This window comes from Anabrus simplex, chromosome 6 (genome assembly GCF_040414725.1).
Source record: "Anabrus simplex isolate iqAnaSimp1 chromosome 6, ASM4041472v1, whole genome shotgun sequence".
In the NCBI taxonomy this organism is placed as follows: Eukaryota; Metazoa; Arthropoda; class Insecta; order Orthoptera; family Tettigoniidae; genus Anabrus; species Anabrus simplex.
Genome location: NC_090270.1, coordinates 38,734,079 through 38,753,218, shown reverse-complemented (window position 1 = coordinate 38,753,218; position 19,140 = coordinate 38,734,079). Strand labels below are relative to the sequence as shown.

General features: G+C 40.0%; 1 protein-coding gene across 1 annotated transcript in view; it reads left to right on the top strand.

Annotated features, from left to right (window-relative positions):
• The window catches only part of LOC137501279 (caspase-8-like), a 188,708-nt gene that overhangs the window by 140,678 nt on the left and 28,890 nt on the right, over positions 1-19,140 (top strand). Inside the window, exon 9 of the mRNA XM_068228217.1 lies at positions 18,112-18,283. Coding sequence (XP_068084318.1) covers positions 18,112-18,283 — 172 coding nt within the window. The remainder of the gene's footprint in view (positions 1-18,111; positions 18,284-19,140) is intronic.

Here is a 19,140-nt window from a genome sequence, read left to right as displayed (position 1 = left end):
TCCTACTTCCACGCATTTCAGCAACAGTTCCCTGTCCCTCATCTTCCCTCTGTTGTTCTACCTGGAGTGACTCGTACCGATTTCGCACAGACACCTGTCCTGAATTCTGATCCTGAATAGAGACCTTAGCCTGCAATCTCCTTCCCCTTAGAACATGAGACCACCTGTCTTCTACAACTCCTCCCTTTCCTTCCCCTCCCTCTTATTTGGGTTGGGAAGAATTGAGAGAAAGAAGAAGAGCTGCTCGACTAAGAGGTATGTTCCGAGCTGTCAGTGGAGAGATGGCGTGGAATGACATTAGTAGACGAATAGGTTTGAATGGCATTTATAAAAGTAGGAAAGATCACAATATGAAGATAAAGTTGGAATTCAAGAGGACAAACTGGTGCAAATATTCATTTATAGGAAGGGGAGTTAGGGATTGGACTAACTTACCAAGGGAGATGTTCAATAAATTTCCAATTTCTTTGAAATCATTTCGGAAAAGGCTAGGAAAGCAACAGATAGGGAATCTGCCACCTGGGCGACTGCCCTAAATGCAGATCAGTATTGATTGGCCACACAAGTCACATCTAAAGGTGGGTGGAGGACGTAGTTGGATCTGACATAGTTTCCGCTTTTCATGCGTTTCAATTTCTTGTCTGTGACATGCCTGCTCAAACAGTGAGACACCTTCTGCAGTAGCATCGCGTCAGAGGACACAGCTTTGTGCAGTTGTTGCTCAGGTGTTAGCATTTATGTTGGTGCTATTCACAGTCATCTTAAGCTGTTCTTTATAACGTTTCAAAGGAGCACTTTGAGGCCTTTTGCCATGACCAATCTCACCGTAGGGAAGTTGTTTAGGCAGTCTGCTGTCATTCATACGCTGGATGTGACCAATCCATCTAAACCAACGAGTGATGATGAAGGCTTCTATGCTGGTCATATGTGCGTTGTCAAGAAATGCTGCATTGCTTATGTAGTCATCCCATTTTATGTTCTTGATGGATCTAAGTTTCTGCTGATGGAAGCGTTCCAGTTTCTTTATGTCACGATGAAAAAGTGTCCAGGTTTCACATGCATATAGTAATATTGTTATTTTTACATCTGGAACACCTTGGGGTAGGCAATCAGTAGAGACACACTTAATTTAAAATGCCACATCGGCTAACGAACAGACTGAGGTGCACGACTTACGACTGACAATACTAGACTGCTTATGCTGCTGTGCATGACAGCGTATGCATGACTGCTCATGCAAGACTCACGGGAGGTAGAGGGAAGGCTGCGGCAGGGGTGGGCTGGAGGGGAGTAGCCAATGCGGTGCTTTATTATAACCACATGACTATGACGTATACAGCGCTGGAAATACAATATCATAGCTGTGCGTACTCGCAAGGTTACATTAAGTAAAATGAACACTTAACTAAATATATTACATTCCTTCCTCCTTAAGTTTTTCAATAACAACAAAACATAGGTAATGCCATACACTTGATTGGAGGACACAAAACATACCCATATAAGCCACATACAAAAAGTGATTATATAATGGAACATACAATTAAAATTGAAAACTCAGTACTATATACAGTACTATACAAAAATACAAAATACAAAAGAATGAGTAGGTCACTCTACTCTGGATTGAATCTTACAATAGGTTTCCTATCTCGAAGTGGATAACGTCTCGTTGCGGCAGGTGACGTAACAGTTAGCTGTGCGGGTTGCAGAGATCGTCTGCTAGCTGCTACTGGGCTTTGACGCGGTGATGAGACAGGTTGTGAAGGGGAACTTTGTTGACACTCAGAGGCTGGTGAAAGCAGAGGAGCGGATCGTGAGGGAAGGTCAGATAACTGTGACGTTCCTCGCTCAGAGCTAACAACAACAGGGCCGGACTGTAATCCTACTAGCTGGTCTATATGTCTTTTACAAGTCAATCCAGACTCGAGTTGAATCAAATATGTAACTGGGCCTAGTCTATGCATGATTCTACCTTCTACCCATTTATCTCTTCCTCTGTAGTCTTTAGCTAACACAGGTTGTCCTATAGTTAATTGCCTAGTGTGACTCCTCTTGCATTAGTTATTTGTTTGTCCTGTTTATTTACTACAGTTTTCTGCAAATTAGGTCTGATTAAATCCAATCTAGTTCTCAAAGGACGATTAAACATAAGTTTAGCAGGAGTTTCATTAGTAGTGCTATGTACAGCGTTACGATAAGCTATTAAAAATCTACTTAAAGCTAAATTTACATCTTCATGTTCAAAGATTGCACATTTTAAGCATTTTTTCACAATTTTAACTGCATTCTCAGCCTGTCCATTAGAAGCTGGATGATATGGTGCTATCAAGGTTTGCCTTATCCCGTTTTCTTTCAAAAATCGAGAAAATTCATCAGAAGAAAAGGGAGGGCCATTATCACTGACAATGAGTTCAGGAAGACCAAATCTACAAAACATAAGACGTAATTTCTCAATAACTTGCTTAGCTGAAGTTGAGTTAACAGTTTCAATTTCCAACCATTTGCTATGAGCGTCCATCACAATCAAATACAGTTTGCCTTTAAAAGGACCTAAGAAATCTACATGAAGTCTTTGCCATACATTAGGTGGAAATTCCCATACATGGAGTGAACTTCTAGTAGGACTGTCCCTCTGGGCAAGACACGCTGAACAACTGCTAGCTATGGCTTCGATGTCCTGATCAATTGAAGGCCACCATAAGTACGATCTAGCTAATGATTTCATTTTAACTACTCCAAGGTGTCCACTGTGTAATTCATTTAACAAGGACTTTCTCAAGGACCTTGGAATTACAACTCTGTAGCCCCACATCAAAATTCCTTGTTCTACAGTTAGTTCAGCTTGCCTTTTAACAAAGTGGCTTAAAGTTGGATCTGGCGTATTAGGCCATCCATACGACACATAATCAAGGATTTTGTTTAACTCCTGATCTTTTTGAGTTTCAATACGTATATCATTAAAGTTAATGGGAACATCAGATTCCATTATGCATTGTAAATAACTACCTATGTACTCCATACTAACATCATCGTCCTCGATCTGATTGGCTGATACAGGTAGCCTAGATAAGCCATCTGCATTGCCATGGCATTGAGATTTGACATACTGAATGTCATAGTCATAACCTGATAGAAACAATGCATAGCGTTGTAATCTACCTGCTGCAAAGGCTGGTAAACCTTTTTTAGGACCAAAAATTGTTAGAAGTGGTTTATGATCTGTACACAGAGTAAAATGTCTTCCCCATAAATACTGATTAAATTTCTTTACACCATACACAATGCTCAAGGTTTCTTTATCAATTTGGGAATAGTTTCTTTCAGCTGAGTTTAAGACTCTACTGGCAAAAGAAAGTGGTCTCTCAGTACCATCTTTTTCTATTATACTTAAGACACTTGCAATGCCATAAGGTGATGCGACGCATGACAACTTGAGTGGTAAGTTAGGGTTGTAATGTGCTAGTACCTGAGCTGAAACTAATTTTTCTTTGACTAATTCAAAAGATTTTTGACAAGCTGAATTCCAGTGAAAATCTGTATCTTTTCTAAGTAGCTGGTATAAAGGTGTAAGAATAGTAGCTACATTAGGAATAAATTTAGCATAGTAGTTCACAAGACCGAGAAATCCTTTAAGCTGTGGAACATCTTTAGGAACTGGAGCTCCAACAACTGCTTTGACCTTATCACTGGCCGTAGCTAAACCATCTTTACTTATGACATAGCCTAAATATTCTAGACTGTCACAGAAAAACTTGCACTTATCTTTACCAACAGTCAAACCATGACTACTTAGGCGTTTACACACTTCCCGTAACCTTGACAAATGTTCTGCTGTATTTGCTCCTGTCACAATAATATCATCAAGAAATGAGGTCACACCAGGTATACCGTGTAGTATTTGTTCAATAACTCTTTGAAAAATACCCGGTGCTGACGAGATTCCATAACAAAGATGGTTGTAAGCAAATAATCCTTTATGTGTACTTATAGTACATAGTTTTTTACTTTCTTCCGCTAACAACAACTGCATGTAAGCTGATGACAGATCCATTTTAGAAAACTTATCCCCTTTTCAATTCTAGGCAGTGGGTGTCTATCTACTTCTAGAAAGGGGTTTAAAGTGACCTTAAAATCTCCGCAAATACGGATTTTACCATTCTTTTTTAATACCGGCACAATCGGAGTGGCCCATTCACTTGAGGATATTGGGGAAAGAATTTCCTCATCCACTAAACTTTGCAATTCTTGTTCAACCTTTTCTCTTAAAGAATAAGGTATTGACCTAGGTTTGTGGTACTTAGGTAATGCATCTGGCTTGAGGTTTAATTTTACTGGATCTCCTTTAAAACAGCCTAATTTACTAGTAAATACCTCTGGAAATTCCTTAAATAAGTCTTGTACTAATTTAGACTCTGCATTGGTTTTTACATTCGATAAGTTTACATTATTTACACTGCTGGGAATGCTTATAACAACTTGGAGCTCTTTAATCCAATCACGCCCCATAAGAGGATTAGATCCATTACTAATAACATACAATTCTAAACTCTTTTCCAGGGACTGATATTGAACATTTACTTCTAACTTCCCTACAGGCTTGATTTTCTCGTGGGTGTAAGAATTTAAAACTAAGGCTGTGGGAATCAATTGTACATGACTTAAGTTAGCCTTGTAAAAATTTTCAGAAACAACAGATACACAAGCACCAGAGTCTACTTCAAAATTAACTGGCTTTCCTTCAACAATCAAATTTACTCTAATAGGCTCAACTTTTGTTATGTTACCTGACTGAGGCTGATTGATTTGATCATTTTCATCACACTGAAAAATGTTAGAAATATCATACACCTCATCGCACAATTTTTCGTGACTAACAATAGGTTCATGTAAGTCTATATAATGCTGGTTAGGTTTAAGTTTGCTACCCTGCGAATTGTTATTACCCTTAGAAAATGAAGAATTGTTTGTAGGCATGTTTGGTTTTACATGAAATTGAGACTTGCTCTTATGTTTTGACTTGCACACCCTCTCTAAGTGACCCTTCTTCCGACAAAAATTACAAACATATTCCCAATAACGGCACTTGGCAGTGGTATGACCACCTTTATAACCACAACAAAAACACTGAGGCACTTTCACAACACGCGATGACACATGAGGTACATTGGAGCTCGGAGAATGTCGTGTTGAAAACTGCTGCAGTCGGGGTGTGGGGTGGTAGGCCAAGGATACTGCGTCCTTGTCGGTCGCTTCCAACGATAACGCCAGCTGTTCCGCCTTCTGGAATGTGAGATTCTCCTCCGACAGTAGTCGTTTCGTGATAGATTCATTATGGACACCACTGACTAATCTGTCCCGGAGATAATCAGGAAGCTTGTCCTCGAACTCGCAATACTTGGATAATTGCTTAAGTTGAACAATATATTCGGATACAGTCTCGTGTTCCAATTGATCTCGTCTGCTGAATTTATATCTTTCCACAATAAAGGAAGGTTTAGGATGGAGATGGTCCTGGATAATTTGAACTATGGTTTCAAAGGATTTTTGAGAAGGTTTATCAGGTGTGATTAAATCTTTCAACAAATTGTAGGTTTTAACACCGACCACCGTCAGAAATGTGCTAACTTTTTTAGCATCTGGAATGTCATTGCACTGGATGTAAAGTTCAAAGCGTTCCACGTAGGTTGACCAAGTTTCTTCCGAACTGTCAAATGGTCCAATATTACCAATTAAGGACATGGCGTGATAGTAGTGAGCTAAAGTCGAAAAGGCAGCGAAAAAACTGTCGTTCAAAGGCATGGAGTGAAAGACATACCCAATATTACATCGTGAGAAGAATGTTCGAGAGAACGGAGTGCACTATGGTGAGTCATGTAGTGTGGAACATACCAGAATGTTCTGTCGCCATGAGGAAGCGCTGGAACGTGATGACTGTGGTCATTTACCTCGTCGCCAATTTTTACATCTGGAACACCTTGGGGTAGGCAATCAGTAGAGACACACTTAATTTAAAATGCCACATCGGCTAAGGAACGGACTGAGGTGCACGACTTACGACTGACAATACTAGACTGCTTATGCTGCTGTGCATGACAGCGTATGCATGACTGCTCATGCAAGACTCATGGGAGGTAGAGGGAAGGCTGCGGCAGGGGTGGGCTGGAGGGGAGTAGCCAATGCGGTGCTTTATTATAACCACATGACTATGACGTATACAGCGCTGGAAATACAATATCATAGCTGTGCGTACTCGCAAGGTTACATTAAATAAAATGAACACTTAACTAAATATATTACAGTTATGACCACAGCTTGGTACACCATAAGTTTGGTATATATTTTGAGATCCTTATTCAAGAAAACTCGGTGGGCGAGGCAGTTGTAAGCTGCATGGGGAGAGCGTATTCTTTTTCTGAGTTGCAGTGTGGAGTTAGAATACTACCAAGGTAGGTGAATTGTCTACTTGTTCAAAAGGTGTTCCTGCTATGGTGACATTTAGTTCAGGAACAGTACCACCTGTTGCTGGCTGCGCAAGTACTTTAGTCATATGGGTGTTGATGGTCAGACCAAATCATTCATAAGCTTCCTTAAAACAGTTGATGGATGTTTGAAGCTCCTCAGGCATATGGGCAGGTGTTGCATTGTCATCATCATATTGAGGCTCCATTATCCGGGTATTATAAGTCATTCTCTGAGAACGGAGCCTGGTCTGGTTGAACAGTCCACCATCATACCGAAACTTAATTTCCAAACCTACATGGTCGATAGTAGAAGTCTCGTGAAGCATGGTTGCCAAGTACAGGGCAAAAAGTGTGGGGGCAAGCACACAGCCTTGCTTAAGCCCATTTGTAGAAGGAAATTCTTCTGATAGCTCATTCAGGTGAAGAACTTGTCACCATTCCATCATGAAGAGCCTGGATTAAGCCTACAAAATGGTCACGACAGCCAAAGCACCATAATACCATCCACATAGCTCTCTGGAAACAGAATCAAAGGCATTTTCCAGATCATAAAATGCTAAAAGAAGCAGGATTTGTTTTCTCTGCATTTCTCTTGGATTTGTGTAGCACAAAAGATCATGTCAATGGTACCTTCTGAGGCCCGAAAACTAGATTGAGACTCAGGAAGTACCATTTCAGAGATAGTCTGAAAACTGCTCAACAAAATCCTTGCCAGAACTTTTTCTGCTACAGATAGTAGGGAAATGCCGTGATAGTTGCCACAGATACCTCAATCACCTTTCTTGAAAATGGTTACTATGGTGGCATTCTTCATGTCAGCAGGCACCTTCTGTGTTTCCCAAATTACTAGAATTAGGGAGAAAATCCTACTCTTCAAAGATAGTCCTCCACTTTGAATTTCTAGATGGATGTTATCTGGTTTGGGAGATTTTCTTGGTTTCATACTTTTGAGGGCTTTGGTGAATTCATGGAAGGTTGGTTGGACTGCCATCTACAGTTGCACAGGATTTTGTGGCGCATGTTGTAGGAAGTCTTCGGCAGCAGTTGAGCTTTGATTTAAAAGTAGGTTGAAGTGTTCCTCCCAGCATCCTAATATGTCTTGACTGTCAGTAAGGATGGTGTTATTGTCAATGGCTTTCAGTGCATCTGATGGAGAGTGAGAGGGCCCAAAACTTTCCTTTAGTTTTTCGTAGAAATTCCTAAGGTCTCTGGTATCGGACAAATTCTGGAGTTTCTTGGCTTTCTGCTGCCACCATTCATTTTTCATCTGTCTTATATCAGCCTGACATTTCATCTTAAGCTCTTGGAAACATGCTTCCTTCACTACAGAGAAAGGGTCTTGTGTAAGGGATAAGTAGGCTTCCCTTTTTTTACTAATTAGTTTCAGAATGTTTTCATTATTATTATCATCATGCCAGTGATTTCCCTTCCTTTTCTCATAGCCAGTTGTTTTTTCTGCTGTATTGATGATAGTTTGAAGTGTGGCCCATTCTAGCTCCACATCCTTGGTATTGATTGGATTGGAAGTCGGCTACTCTGTTATGGCATTTTGGAATTCTTTAGCAACAGTTTTATTTTGAAGTTTGGAGGTATTAAATTTCTTCCCTGAAGGGCTTGTGAAATGAGTATGTGGTTTCTGGTGCACCTAAATTCTGAGTCGGCTGATAAGAAGTCTATGATCCGTCCAACAGTCATCAATGTTTCTAACTGTCTTTGTGATGAGGATGTCTTTCTTGTCGCATTGTCGGGTTATGACGTAATCATTGATGTGCCAGTGTTTTGAACGTGCGTACATCCATGTAGTCTTGTATCTGGTTGGTAAACGGAATTGTGTGTTGGTGGTAAAGAGTTCATGCTCAGCACAGAGGCCAAGAAGAAGTAATCCATTTGCATTACAGTTTCCTATGCCTTGATTGCCCATGACATTACCCCATAGCCGATTATCTATACCCACTCTGGCATTGATGTCACCAAGTAATAATAATTAATCAATGGTGGGCACTTTGGAAAGTATTGTATTCAGTTGATGGTAGAATTGATTCTTAGAATTTTCAGAGCTGTCCATCTGTCATCACAGAGATGAGAGTGATGAATTTATCTCCAGACAGTGGTATACGGAGGTTCACGAGTCTTTCATTAAGTGCAGTAGGTCTTAACCTCAGCATGTTTACCAGTTTAGTTTTCACTGCAAATCCAACACCATGAATTCAGTTTTCACCTTCATTTTTCCCTTTCCAGAACATGGTATAGCCTGAACTAGATTCAGTAAATTTTCCCTCATTCAGTGATCTAGTTTCACTTAATGCAGCAACGTCGATGTTAAGTCTTGCTAGCTCATGAGTGACAAGAGTCGTTCGTTTTTCAGGTCTTTTATTACTGTCTGGTAAAGTTCTGATATTCCACGATCACATAATCAAAGTTCTCTCATTTTTACGACTGCAAAATTGGAATGTCCCTCTGGGTGCGGTTTTCCAGCCGGGATCTGAGTGTGGCTACCGATGTTTAGCCCACATTTTCTAGGGCCTTCCCCATTCAGGGTGGGCAGCGGTGATTCTAAATAGGCCTGCCCAGACACAGATGCAGGACGAGATCCCTGAATAGCCACTTAGTCTCAGGAAAGGCGGCCGTCTCACATCTGTCTCCAATGTGCAGGTCCAGACTAGAAGCTTGCAATTTCACTCTAAATCTGCTTCCACCATCCATATCTCATCGACATTGGACTTTGTAGAAGTAGCATGAGAAAATGCCATAAGCATGACTTTGTTTAAGGTGGACCTCAACTTGCAGAAAGGAGGCCCACACACTATGATTTCAGAGCCTTTCACTGCTCCAAAACTGCTGCAGACTCCAAAATAATTGAGTAGCGCCTTTAAAGCCAGTCCATCTGGCTTTATCCACTTCTGCCTCCACAGCCGTTGGGAAACCATAACATTGGAAATGGATCCTCTTCCGCCTGTTTTGCCGCTGGGCACAGTACCCTGTGTTAGGCCCCTTCATATGCATGTCCGCTGGTGAGAGGGTGTCCCAGTATTTTAAGAATTGGGCTACCTGTTGGTCCGCAGATCCAAAGTCATCCATATGGGAACCCCCCATCCGCCACACGGGGATACACTCTGCAGGATACAAGTTCCCCTGCTTATTCATTGGGAGTTAACCCCAGCCACAATGGTTGAGGTTATTTGTAAAGTTCAAAATGTAATAGATCGGCTTGAAATAGACACTACTTACCAGAATTCTCAGAGTGAAGAACTAGTGTCATTATCCTCCCAGTGCGTGAAGAAAACACCTTCACTTTTGAAACTGGTATAATAACATAGAAACATCTCGCAGTTATTTCACACACCATATGTAGAACAAAGAGTGCGTTAGGATTTTAGTGTTAAGCACTAGTAAACAAATCATGGCACAGTCTGTTGGCTACAATGAGTAATATCAAGCAACACAAGCTTCTAGTACCACTAGATTGTACCACTCTGGCCATCTAGCTAAAATCATACAGTGAACTTTCCTGTAGGGCCACAGTGGTACCTCGGGGTGCTAAGAATTTTTATTCTATTTAGTACATATATTGAACCCTTAAGTGAAATATCACTTTGAATGTTGTTTTGCTTCTGATTTACTATACGTACAGTAGACAAAAAGCTTTAGCCACCGGGATATTTCTTAATATGTGTCCTGGCAGCCAGCATGCTAAATCAGTGCTTCTCCAGGGCCTGTGAATTTGCTTTTGAGATTCTTGCACTGTAGATGAAGTTTATATTTTGCCCTATGTGCTGGCCATTTTGTTTTCATATTGTTAGTTATTGATTATACCTTTTCTATTCGTTGGTCATCAGAGAAAAAAAAAATGTCAAACAATGACACCTCGTACTAAAGAATACAATGTAAAATAACACATATAAACATATATACAAGTAGGTACAAAGTCTGGAGAGTAAAAAGTGATGCTCTTTTTAATGCCGAGTCGGCTTGACACTGATCAGCTTAGGCAGAGAAATTAGGCATTTGGTGCATTAAAGCTGTGTTGACCGGCTGCGTTGTTGATTGTTGGACGTGAAGTTATTTTTGAATTTCTGGTTAAGAAGAAGGTGGATACTGCGCGTGGATGTATTAATTCTCAGTTCTTAGCGGAAACCAAATTGGACCTGTTAAAATGGAGAAAGCCGGTAAAAACAAAAAACGGAGATAGGAAAAGGTTAACATAATGGGAAAGGACGCTTACCTCGCACTGCGGTGTGTGTAGTATAGCTGATGGTGTGCGACTTGTGGCGGGAAGTGAAATGTGGGCAGAGAGGAGGGCAGGCGCGTGCGGGTTAGGAGGGGGTTAGGAAGAGTGGGGGTGGCTTGGGGCGGGTGGGGGGAAGGGGGGGTCCTTAAGGCGGGGCTGAAGGGTGCGGGCTTCAGCAATCATTTTATAGAAAGGATAATCAATAAACACAAACATCGCCCTAAAACTACCCTCAAAAAAGAAGTAACTAAACCTCTAACATTTTCCACCTTCACGTTCAACAATGATATCTACAAGTTAACCAATATCTTCAAGAAACAAGGCATTAAAATAGCCTTCAAAACCAACAATAATAACACAAACGTTTTACACAATACTTCACACATCAACAAGACCAGCAGTTTTTTAAAATCAGGAGTGTATAGGATCAAATGCAACACCTGTGAAAAATCCTACATCGGACAAACCGGAAGAAACTTCAATACCAGATACCACGAACACACTAACGCAATAAAATACAACAGGTTTTCAGCCATCGGCCAACACATGCATGATTATAACCATAATTTCACCAATATCGAACAGGACATGGACATCCTCGAATTAGCAAACAAGGGCCCTTTACTCACCATAATGGAAAATTACTACATACACCTAGACCAATACTTCAACGCCAGTCACAATCTCAATGAAATCTCAGAGAAATCCAACATACTCTTCGATCTATTCATCACTTTCCTCAGAAACAATAATGCAGCCAACCAAAACTCAATCCTAAGTCTAATCAAAGGTACTTTCCCGAGACAATTACCCTTTCTCCCGCACCCTTCAGCCCCGCCTTAAGGATCCCCCCCCAAGCCACCCCCACTCTTCCTAACCCCCTCCTAACCCGCACGCGTCTGCCCTCCTCTCTGCCCACATTTCACTTCCCGCCACAAGTCGCACACCATCAGCTATACTACACACACCGCAGCGCGAGGTAAGCGTCCTTTCCCATTATGTTAACCTTTTCCTATCTCCGTTTTTTGTTTTTACCGGCTTTCTCCATTTTAACAGGTCCAATTTGGTTTCCGCTAAGAACTGAGAATTAATACATCCACGCGCAGTATCCACCTTCTTCTTAACCAGAAATTCAAAAATAACTTCACGTCCAACAATCAACAACGCAGCCGGTCAACACAGCTTTAATGCACCAAATGCCTAATTTCTCTGCCTAAGCTGATCAGTGTCAAGCCGTCTCGGCATTAAAAAGAGCATCACTTTTTACTCTCCAGACTTTGTACATACTTGTATATATGTTTATATGTGTTATTTTACATTGTATTCTTTAGTACGAGGACTACTGATATCCATGTGTTTATATTTTTCACCACTTGTACTTTGTTCCAAACTTCTTTGTATATATATTTCTCGTATTATTATTAATTACTACTCACCTGTACCATACTAACATTTCTCATCTCATTACCACACTTCACTTTATAAATTATTACAGTTAAAAATAATATGTTTTAGGATTCGACAAAAACTTATGTATGACACCTCGGCGGCGCTCGCATCAGCTATGACATTTAAGCCTGTTTCCTTTTTCTACAAACATGTGCCATGTCTAAAGCTTACATACTCAACCAATGCTGTGCAGTTCCTTCATGTTAATATTTTAATCCTTTAGTTTAGTCATAAATTGCTACCACTGAATTCATTTAGAGACCTTAGGACTCTTATTTAGTCTGTATTAATTTTAAGGATATCCAGTTTTATAAGAAATCGAACCGTATCATTTTTGGTGATTCAATACTAGGCACGATAACAGACTATAACCACCATGGCCCAATTCTCAACACAAAATACCGTGGGGTCCACGAAGATCAGTGACATTGGTAGGCCTATTAGCATTGTATGTACTGATAATAACCAATCTCCCTGTTCCCATTGTGGAAAGGGTCAATACACATGATTGTAAGTCGGGCTCATCCAGAGACAAAGTATTGCATCCAGACAGCCTGATAGCAGTCACATTCTGCAATCATCCACTGCAAGTGTAGAATGTAAACAGATACCAGACACAGAACTACAAGATGTAGACCTAATGAATGAACACAGTTCCATGCTCCAGCATAAAGAAGGTCGTACACAATGGAATATACGCTTTTATAATGGGATTATGCTTGATGATTTCAACACAGCCTTAAATGGATTTGCCGAATTCTTGTCCTAATCAATAAACCTTCTCGCAGGTTCAAAAGACCCTACCACAAAATACTTTGAAGCTAGGAAGGCTAAATGTAATGCTCTAATTCAAAGATCTTACAAAAATCAATCTAACCCAGAATGCGTGACCAAAAGGGACTGAGAGAAGAGGTGCAATAAATACAGATACCAAGAAATGCAGTTTCTCTACTACAACCAAAGGAGAAACCTATAAGGAAAGTTCTCAACTAACACATGCTAACTTGTAACATAAGTGTCCAAGATATTGAGGACCATTTCTCTTCTATCTTTTCTAATTCCAATAATTGCATATGGGAGGAGTAGCCAGACTGCATGAATGAAGTGCAGCAGATAGCACTCAATGAATCTTACGAGACAACGATAAGCAAGGAAGAGGTAACTCGTGCGACAAGTGAAATAACAGTTGACACAGCCCCGGTCCTGACAATGTTATAGGCCGAGCAGTCAAGGACAACCTCCCTCGAGGGAGCCTGTCAACCCCTACAGGGCGCATCCCCAGGTGGCGGATAGGAGGCCTACAGAAATGTGGGCTGGTGAAGATACCTCGGAAATTAACCCGCGGACCAACAGGCAGCCCTACTCCTAGGGGCTTTATAATACTGGGACACGCTCTCTCCAGGCGTCATAAATATGGAGGGCCCCACCTCAGAGTTATGAGTGAAGTCCACATTGGTAGCAACAGTGGAGAAGTTGGAATTTGGAACAGTGCAGCTTGCGGAAGTGGCATCCTAGTACTCAGGATTAGTAAAAGGTATTTGTCCATAACTATGGACATATATCAGAGTTAGCGTCTTTTCTCCATATTAGGAATGGCTGTAAAAGGCGTCTGCTTTCCATTTTAGGGGCGGCCTAAATTCATGCTGGCTGTAGCTCTAAAATGCCTGATGCCAGGCTGTGACTACGAACCCGTTGGTAACTCCGTTGCAACCCATGAGTCATGCCTACGTCAATTTTGTCAGATAATGCTGAACGTCCCCCAGAAGAGACGTGCATTGGCCTCGCCAGATTGCCACGACAAATAGACAAGGGCTACTGGTTCAAGGGTGGAACCAGCTAAAGAAGTTAGCTCGACGCAAACAACATTTACGCATCGCCGCGCTCAACATTGGGAATCTTACTGGACGCAGTCGCAAACTAGAAGCAATGCTGAAAGAACAGAAAGTGGGCATTGCATGTGTGCAAGAAACACATTGGAAAGGCCAGAAATCTCATGACATCGGAGATGGCTATAAACTGATCTACTGTGGCATATCCAACAGGAATGGTGTTGCCATCATTGTCTGCGTCAGGCTGTCAGATTGAGTTACTGAGGTTCAGCGCTATTCAGACCGCCTCATATCAATTACAATTGACCCTCTATCTTCTTGACTCTGTGTCTTCTCTGCATTTGTGCCACAAATGGCTGTGGTGACCTAGCAAAGGAACAGTTTTGGCAGGAGCTCCAAGACAATGTTTCAGCGTGTCCTCAAGATCTCTGGTGATCTTAATGGGCATGTTGGTCACACCAAGGATGGTTATAGCTGCCATGGTGGTAATAGCTGTGGTATCCAAAATCATGATGGAACTAAAATTTTGGACTTTGCCGGGGCAAATGACTTGGTTATTGGTAACACATTTTTTAAAAAGCGCATCAATCAACTCATCACCTACACTAGTGGTGACTATAGCAGCCAAATTGACTTTATCCTTGTTCGACGCTGTGATCTCAGACTAGTATTAGATGTGAAGGTCATACCATCTGACTGTGTAGCTCCTCAACGTTAGCTGCTCATGGCAGACTTAAGGATCTGTAAACATTGTAGAGGTGGAGGGATAAATGCCCCGGAAAAGATACAGTGGTGGAAGCTTAACCCATTCCAGTCTGGGCCTTAATATCCCTGACAAAATTTCTGAACTGGGCATTTTTAAGGATTTTAAAACATTATACCTCTGTACCTGTAGGAGATATTTGCATGATTCTTTTTTCTTTGTGCTTGTTTAAGCATCTAGTTTTGAAAAACACTGTTTGTATCATGTCAACTGTCACTTGAGATTTTAAAATTGTTTATATATTATACCATGTTTTGCGAATGGGAAAAAGGTCTGACAGATAACTAAGCAAGTACAGTTTTCTGAAATACTGCTATATTCACCCTATTTTGCTAATATAAAATGTGCATTGCAATTACAAAACAACAACAATAATGGGTATGATATAAAAATAATATTTTTTCAATAATATTAATAATAATAATAGTAATAATTACAATAGGCCTAATGAAAATGGGAGCTCTTATGAAATTTTATTTTAATTGATATACATACATACATTATCATTATAGACTGTTATGCCTTTCAGCATTCAGTCTGCAAGCCCCTGTGAATTTACTAAACGTCGCCACAATCCTCGATTCGCAACTAGTGTTGTGGCCTCATTTAGTTCTATACCTCTTATTGTTATGAACATGTTGATGTAAATTGTTATGAATATCAACTGGAATTGCTTTGGCACGAAATAGTGTTAAATTTTTGCCTTTGATCATTGGGTTAGTTGTTTTTAGACCTTTATGACTTAATTTTTGCACTGCTTTGCTCATTGGCTGATGATGACCACTTCAAATGTGTTGAAACCGGTCCCAAATGAACAGGTTGTAACTTCTGTTTGGTTCAACTTAACAACGGGGTATTGAAAGGTGGATCCTTCCTTCTATTTAATATTGTATATTTCTCTATTCAATACAGAACAATCATGAAATTTTTAACTTTAAACTGCTATAATGTTATTGTGCAGCTCTTCCTTCCAGGTATTTATTTTGAATCTGTATACCTTGTTTGTGACCCACCATTACATGCTTTTAGAAAACTACAACTGTATCCCTATCTGTTCACGATGTACATTGTTGCTGTTGTTATGGAGAATTGCTAACATTCCTCAGGTCACCACTTCTTTATATGGGAAATGTGTTCATCTGGGTGTATATTTCAGTCTCTTGTTATGACAGCATTACAACATGTTGGTATGACAGAATGACTGGTCTCTTTTAAATCATCTGTAAATTGAGTATTTGTTGTGTTTTTTTTTTTTTCAAAATTTGAAATTTGCAGGAATTTAGTTAACCACTCTTTGTCACAATCTTTAGCACCATGCTCACATTTTGCAAAACAATTTCCTTGTTCACATTCATGGATGTTGGAGATATGACACAAAGCAGATGTAAGTCTTTCTTATAGCTCATTTTTATCCCCTCCACAACTATCAGAAGACCACCAAAGACGGTTCACTGAACTGTTTTTTCATGAAAGAAGTGTAAGGCAGCATTTTACATCTGCTTTTGGATTCTTGGAAAAATGCTTTGTCAAATGCCAAACATTGAATTGATGAATGATGTTTTTAAATTCTATCCTTACAATTTTCCAATGAAGTTTTCATGACATAGATAAGCAACAGCACTGTTCTGTTCTGCACAGGCTCCGTGCATACTTTTTTAATTTTGTGTGGCTATTTCTAGCAGAGTGCAGCCCTTGTAAAGCAGACCCTCCGATGAGGTCGGGCGGCATCTGCCATGTGTAGGTGACTGCGTGTTTTTGTGGTGGAGGATAGTGGTATGTGTGGTGTGCGAGTTGCAGGGATGTTGGGGATGGCACAAACACCCAGCCCCTGAGCCATTGGAATTAACCAAATGAAGGTTACAATCCCCGACCCTGCCGGAAATCGAACCTGGGACCCTCTGAACTGAAGGCCAGATATGACTATTCAGCCAACGATTCGGACTCCGTGCATACTGAATGATGATAAAAAGGACGAATCCAAAGCAAGTGAACAGATGAGAAGCAAGTTAGCGAGTGAGAGAATGGTTCGCTGTGTGCACAGAATATATTCCGATGTCTATCTTTCAGCATAACTTGTGGTTGAATTGACATCACAAATTCTTTAGTGTTCTAAATAACACGGCACACTGTTTCTTATGAATGAATGAATGAATTAATTAATTAATTAATTCCTCTGTAAATTTTTATCTCGTAATATCACTGTTTTATATTTTCCTAAATATATTATTAAGTCTGTCACACGTCGAAAAATGTCCATTGTGGCACTGAAGCTGAAGTTGTAAATGTAACGTTTCCTGGATATTGAGAGTCTAGCAGTATTAATAAATTTATCTGTCTCTTCTCATGATGACAACAGGTTTTATAAAAAGAAAATAGAAGTTACCCTTTGACTTCATCGGCCGAGATTCTGTGCCGAACACCTGGCGTATAGTTCCGTCACATAAAATTCACTGCCAATCACAATAGACCTAAATGTCACAACACATATTGTTACCTGTGTATAAAAAACATAGTGGGACTAAAATTCCCCTCTTCATTTTGTAGTTTAAGGTTAATTTTAATCATATACCAATTAGTCCCATATCGTATGTAGCGGAAGATGTCCCAAATTATAGAATTAAACACGTATTCTTTTTAATATGTTTGATGTTTTAGTAATCTAATATTCACTGATTGTATTGTTTTGAAAAAAAGTGGACAATTACATTTCTCAATTACTTGGTGAGTTGGCCATGCAGTTAGGGGTGCGCAAGTGTGAGCTTGCAACTGGGAGATAGTGGAATCAAACCCCACCATTGGCAGCCCTGAAGATAGTTTTCCATGGTTTCCCATTTTCTCACCAGGCAAATGCTGGAGCTGTACCTTAATGAAGGTCATGGCTGTTTACTTCCCACTCGCAGGCCTTTCCTATCCCATCGTCACCATAAGACATATCTGTGTTGGTGCATCATTAAACAAATTGTAAAAAATAAATCTCTCTATCAATTGGATCTTACAGACAAGCATAAATTACTCTTAGACACTATCAGAAATGCTACTTATTAAATTTATTTGTACCAAGCGAGTTGGCCATGCGGTTAGGGCTGTGAGCTTGTATTCAGGAGATAGTGGGTTCAAACCCTACTGTTGGCAGGCCTAAAAAATGGTTTTCCATGGTTTCCCATTTGGTCACTAGGCAAATGTTGGGACTGTACCTTTATTGAGGCCATGGCCACTTCCGTTCCACTCCTAACCCTTTCCTATCCCATCATTGCCAAAGACCTATCTGTGTTGGAGCGACGTAAAGCAACTTGCAAAAACATTAATATTATAGTATTTGTTTATTTATATTTACTGAAGCCAGTTTTTCAAATGCATTGTTGTTTTAATTTTTACTAGGCCTGTCGAGGTGATGGTGTTGATTCTGGTGTGATACTTACAAAGAAGGCAAAGTATTCTTGGGGCAGTAACCCTGGGAAGGATCCTAAAAAAGTTGAGAAGGATCTTTTATGCCATACTGCAAATGGTTCTTTACCATCTGATACCCTTGTATTTTTCAGTTGCAGTTTAGGTAAGTTTAGCATGTGCAAATTCTAAAATACAGATTTTAATTTTAGAATAATTTGAATTAAAGTGTACTGCTATTCATTTTATGAAGGATAATTTGAAGGCCTTATTTTTAGTAGTGGTACAACTCCTATTTAGTTCATTTTGAGATATAGAGGCTTGAATATAAATGAGTGGTGAATATTCTGTACATGAGGTACAGTACCTGAAATATAAGTGAAGTCCATAATTTGTTACAAGAGGCTGCCCTTTCTATCTATGGCTTTGATTAATTACATATCAGTGGAATATTCTACAAAAAGGTGGGACCAAAGGATATACCATTGCAAAAATAAAATAAATTCACATTGGAGATGAACAAGAATTTGTCTGCAATGAAAATTGATTATATTAGAGTTAAAGCGACAGAATTCCTTTTTAGAACACAAAATATCATTAACTTGCATTGTAAGACATAATTCTTATTTAAAACACAAATATCATTCAATCCCACTGTAAAACAGGACATGTTCCAGACCACATTCTTTTTTAGAACACATGACATCATAAATTTACAATGTAAAAGATGTTTTTAGCACATAATTCTTAATAATAATAATAATGTTATTGGTTTTTACATCCCATTAACTACTTGTATGGTTTTCGGAGATCTGAGGTACCGGAATTTAGTCCTGCAGGAACTCTTTTACGTGCCAGTAGTATATCTACCGACACGAGGCTGATGTATTTGAGCACCTTCAAATACCGCCAGACTGAGCCAGGATCGAACCTGCCAAGTTGGGGTCAGAAGGTCAGCGCCTGAACCGTCTGAGGCACTCAGACCGGCCACATAATTCTTATTTAAAACACAAATATCATTCA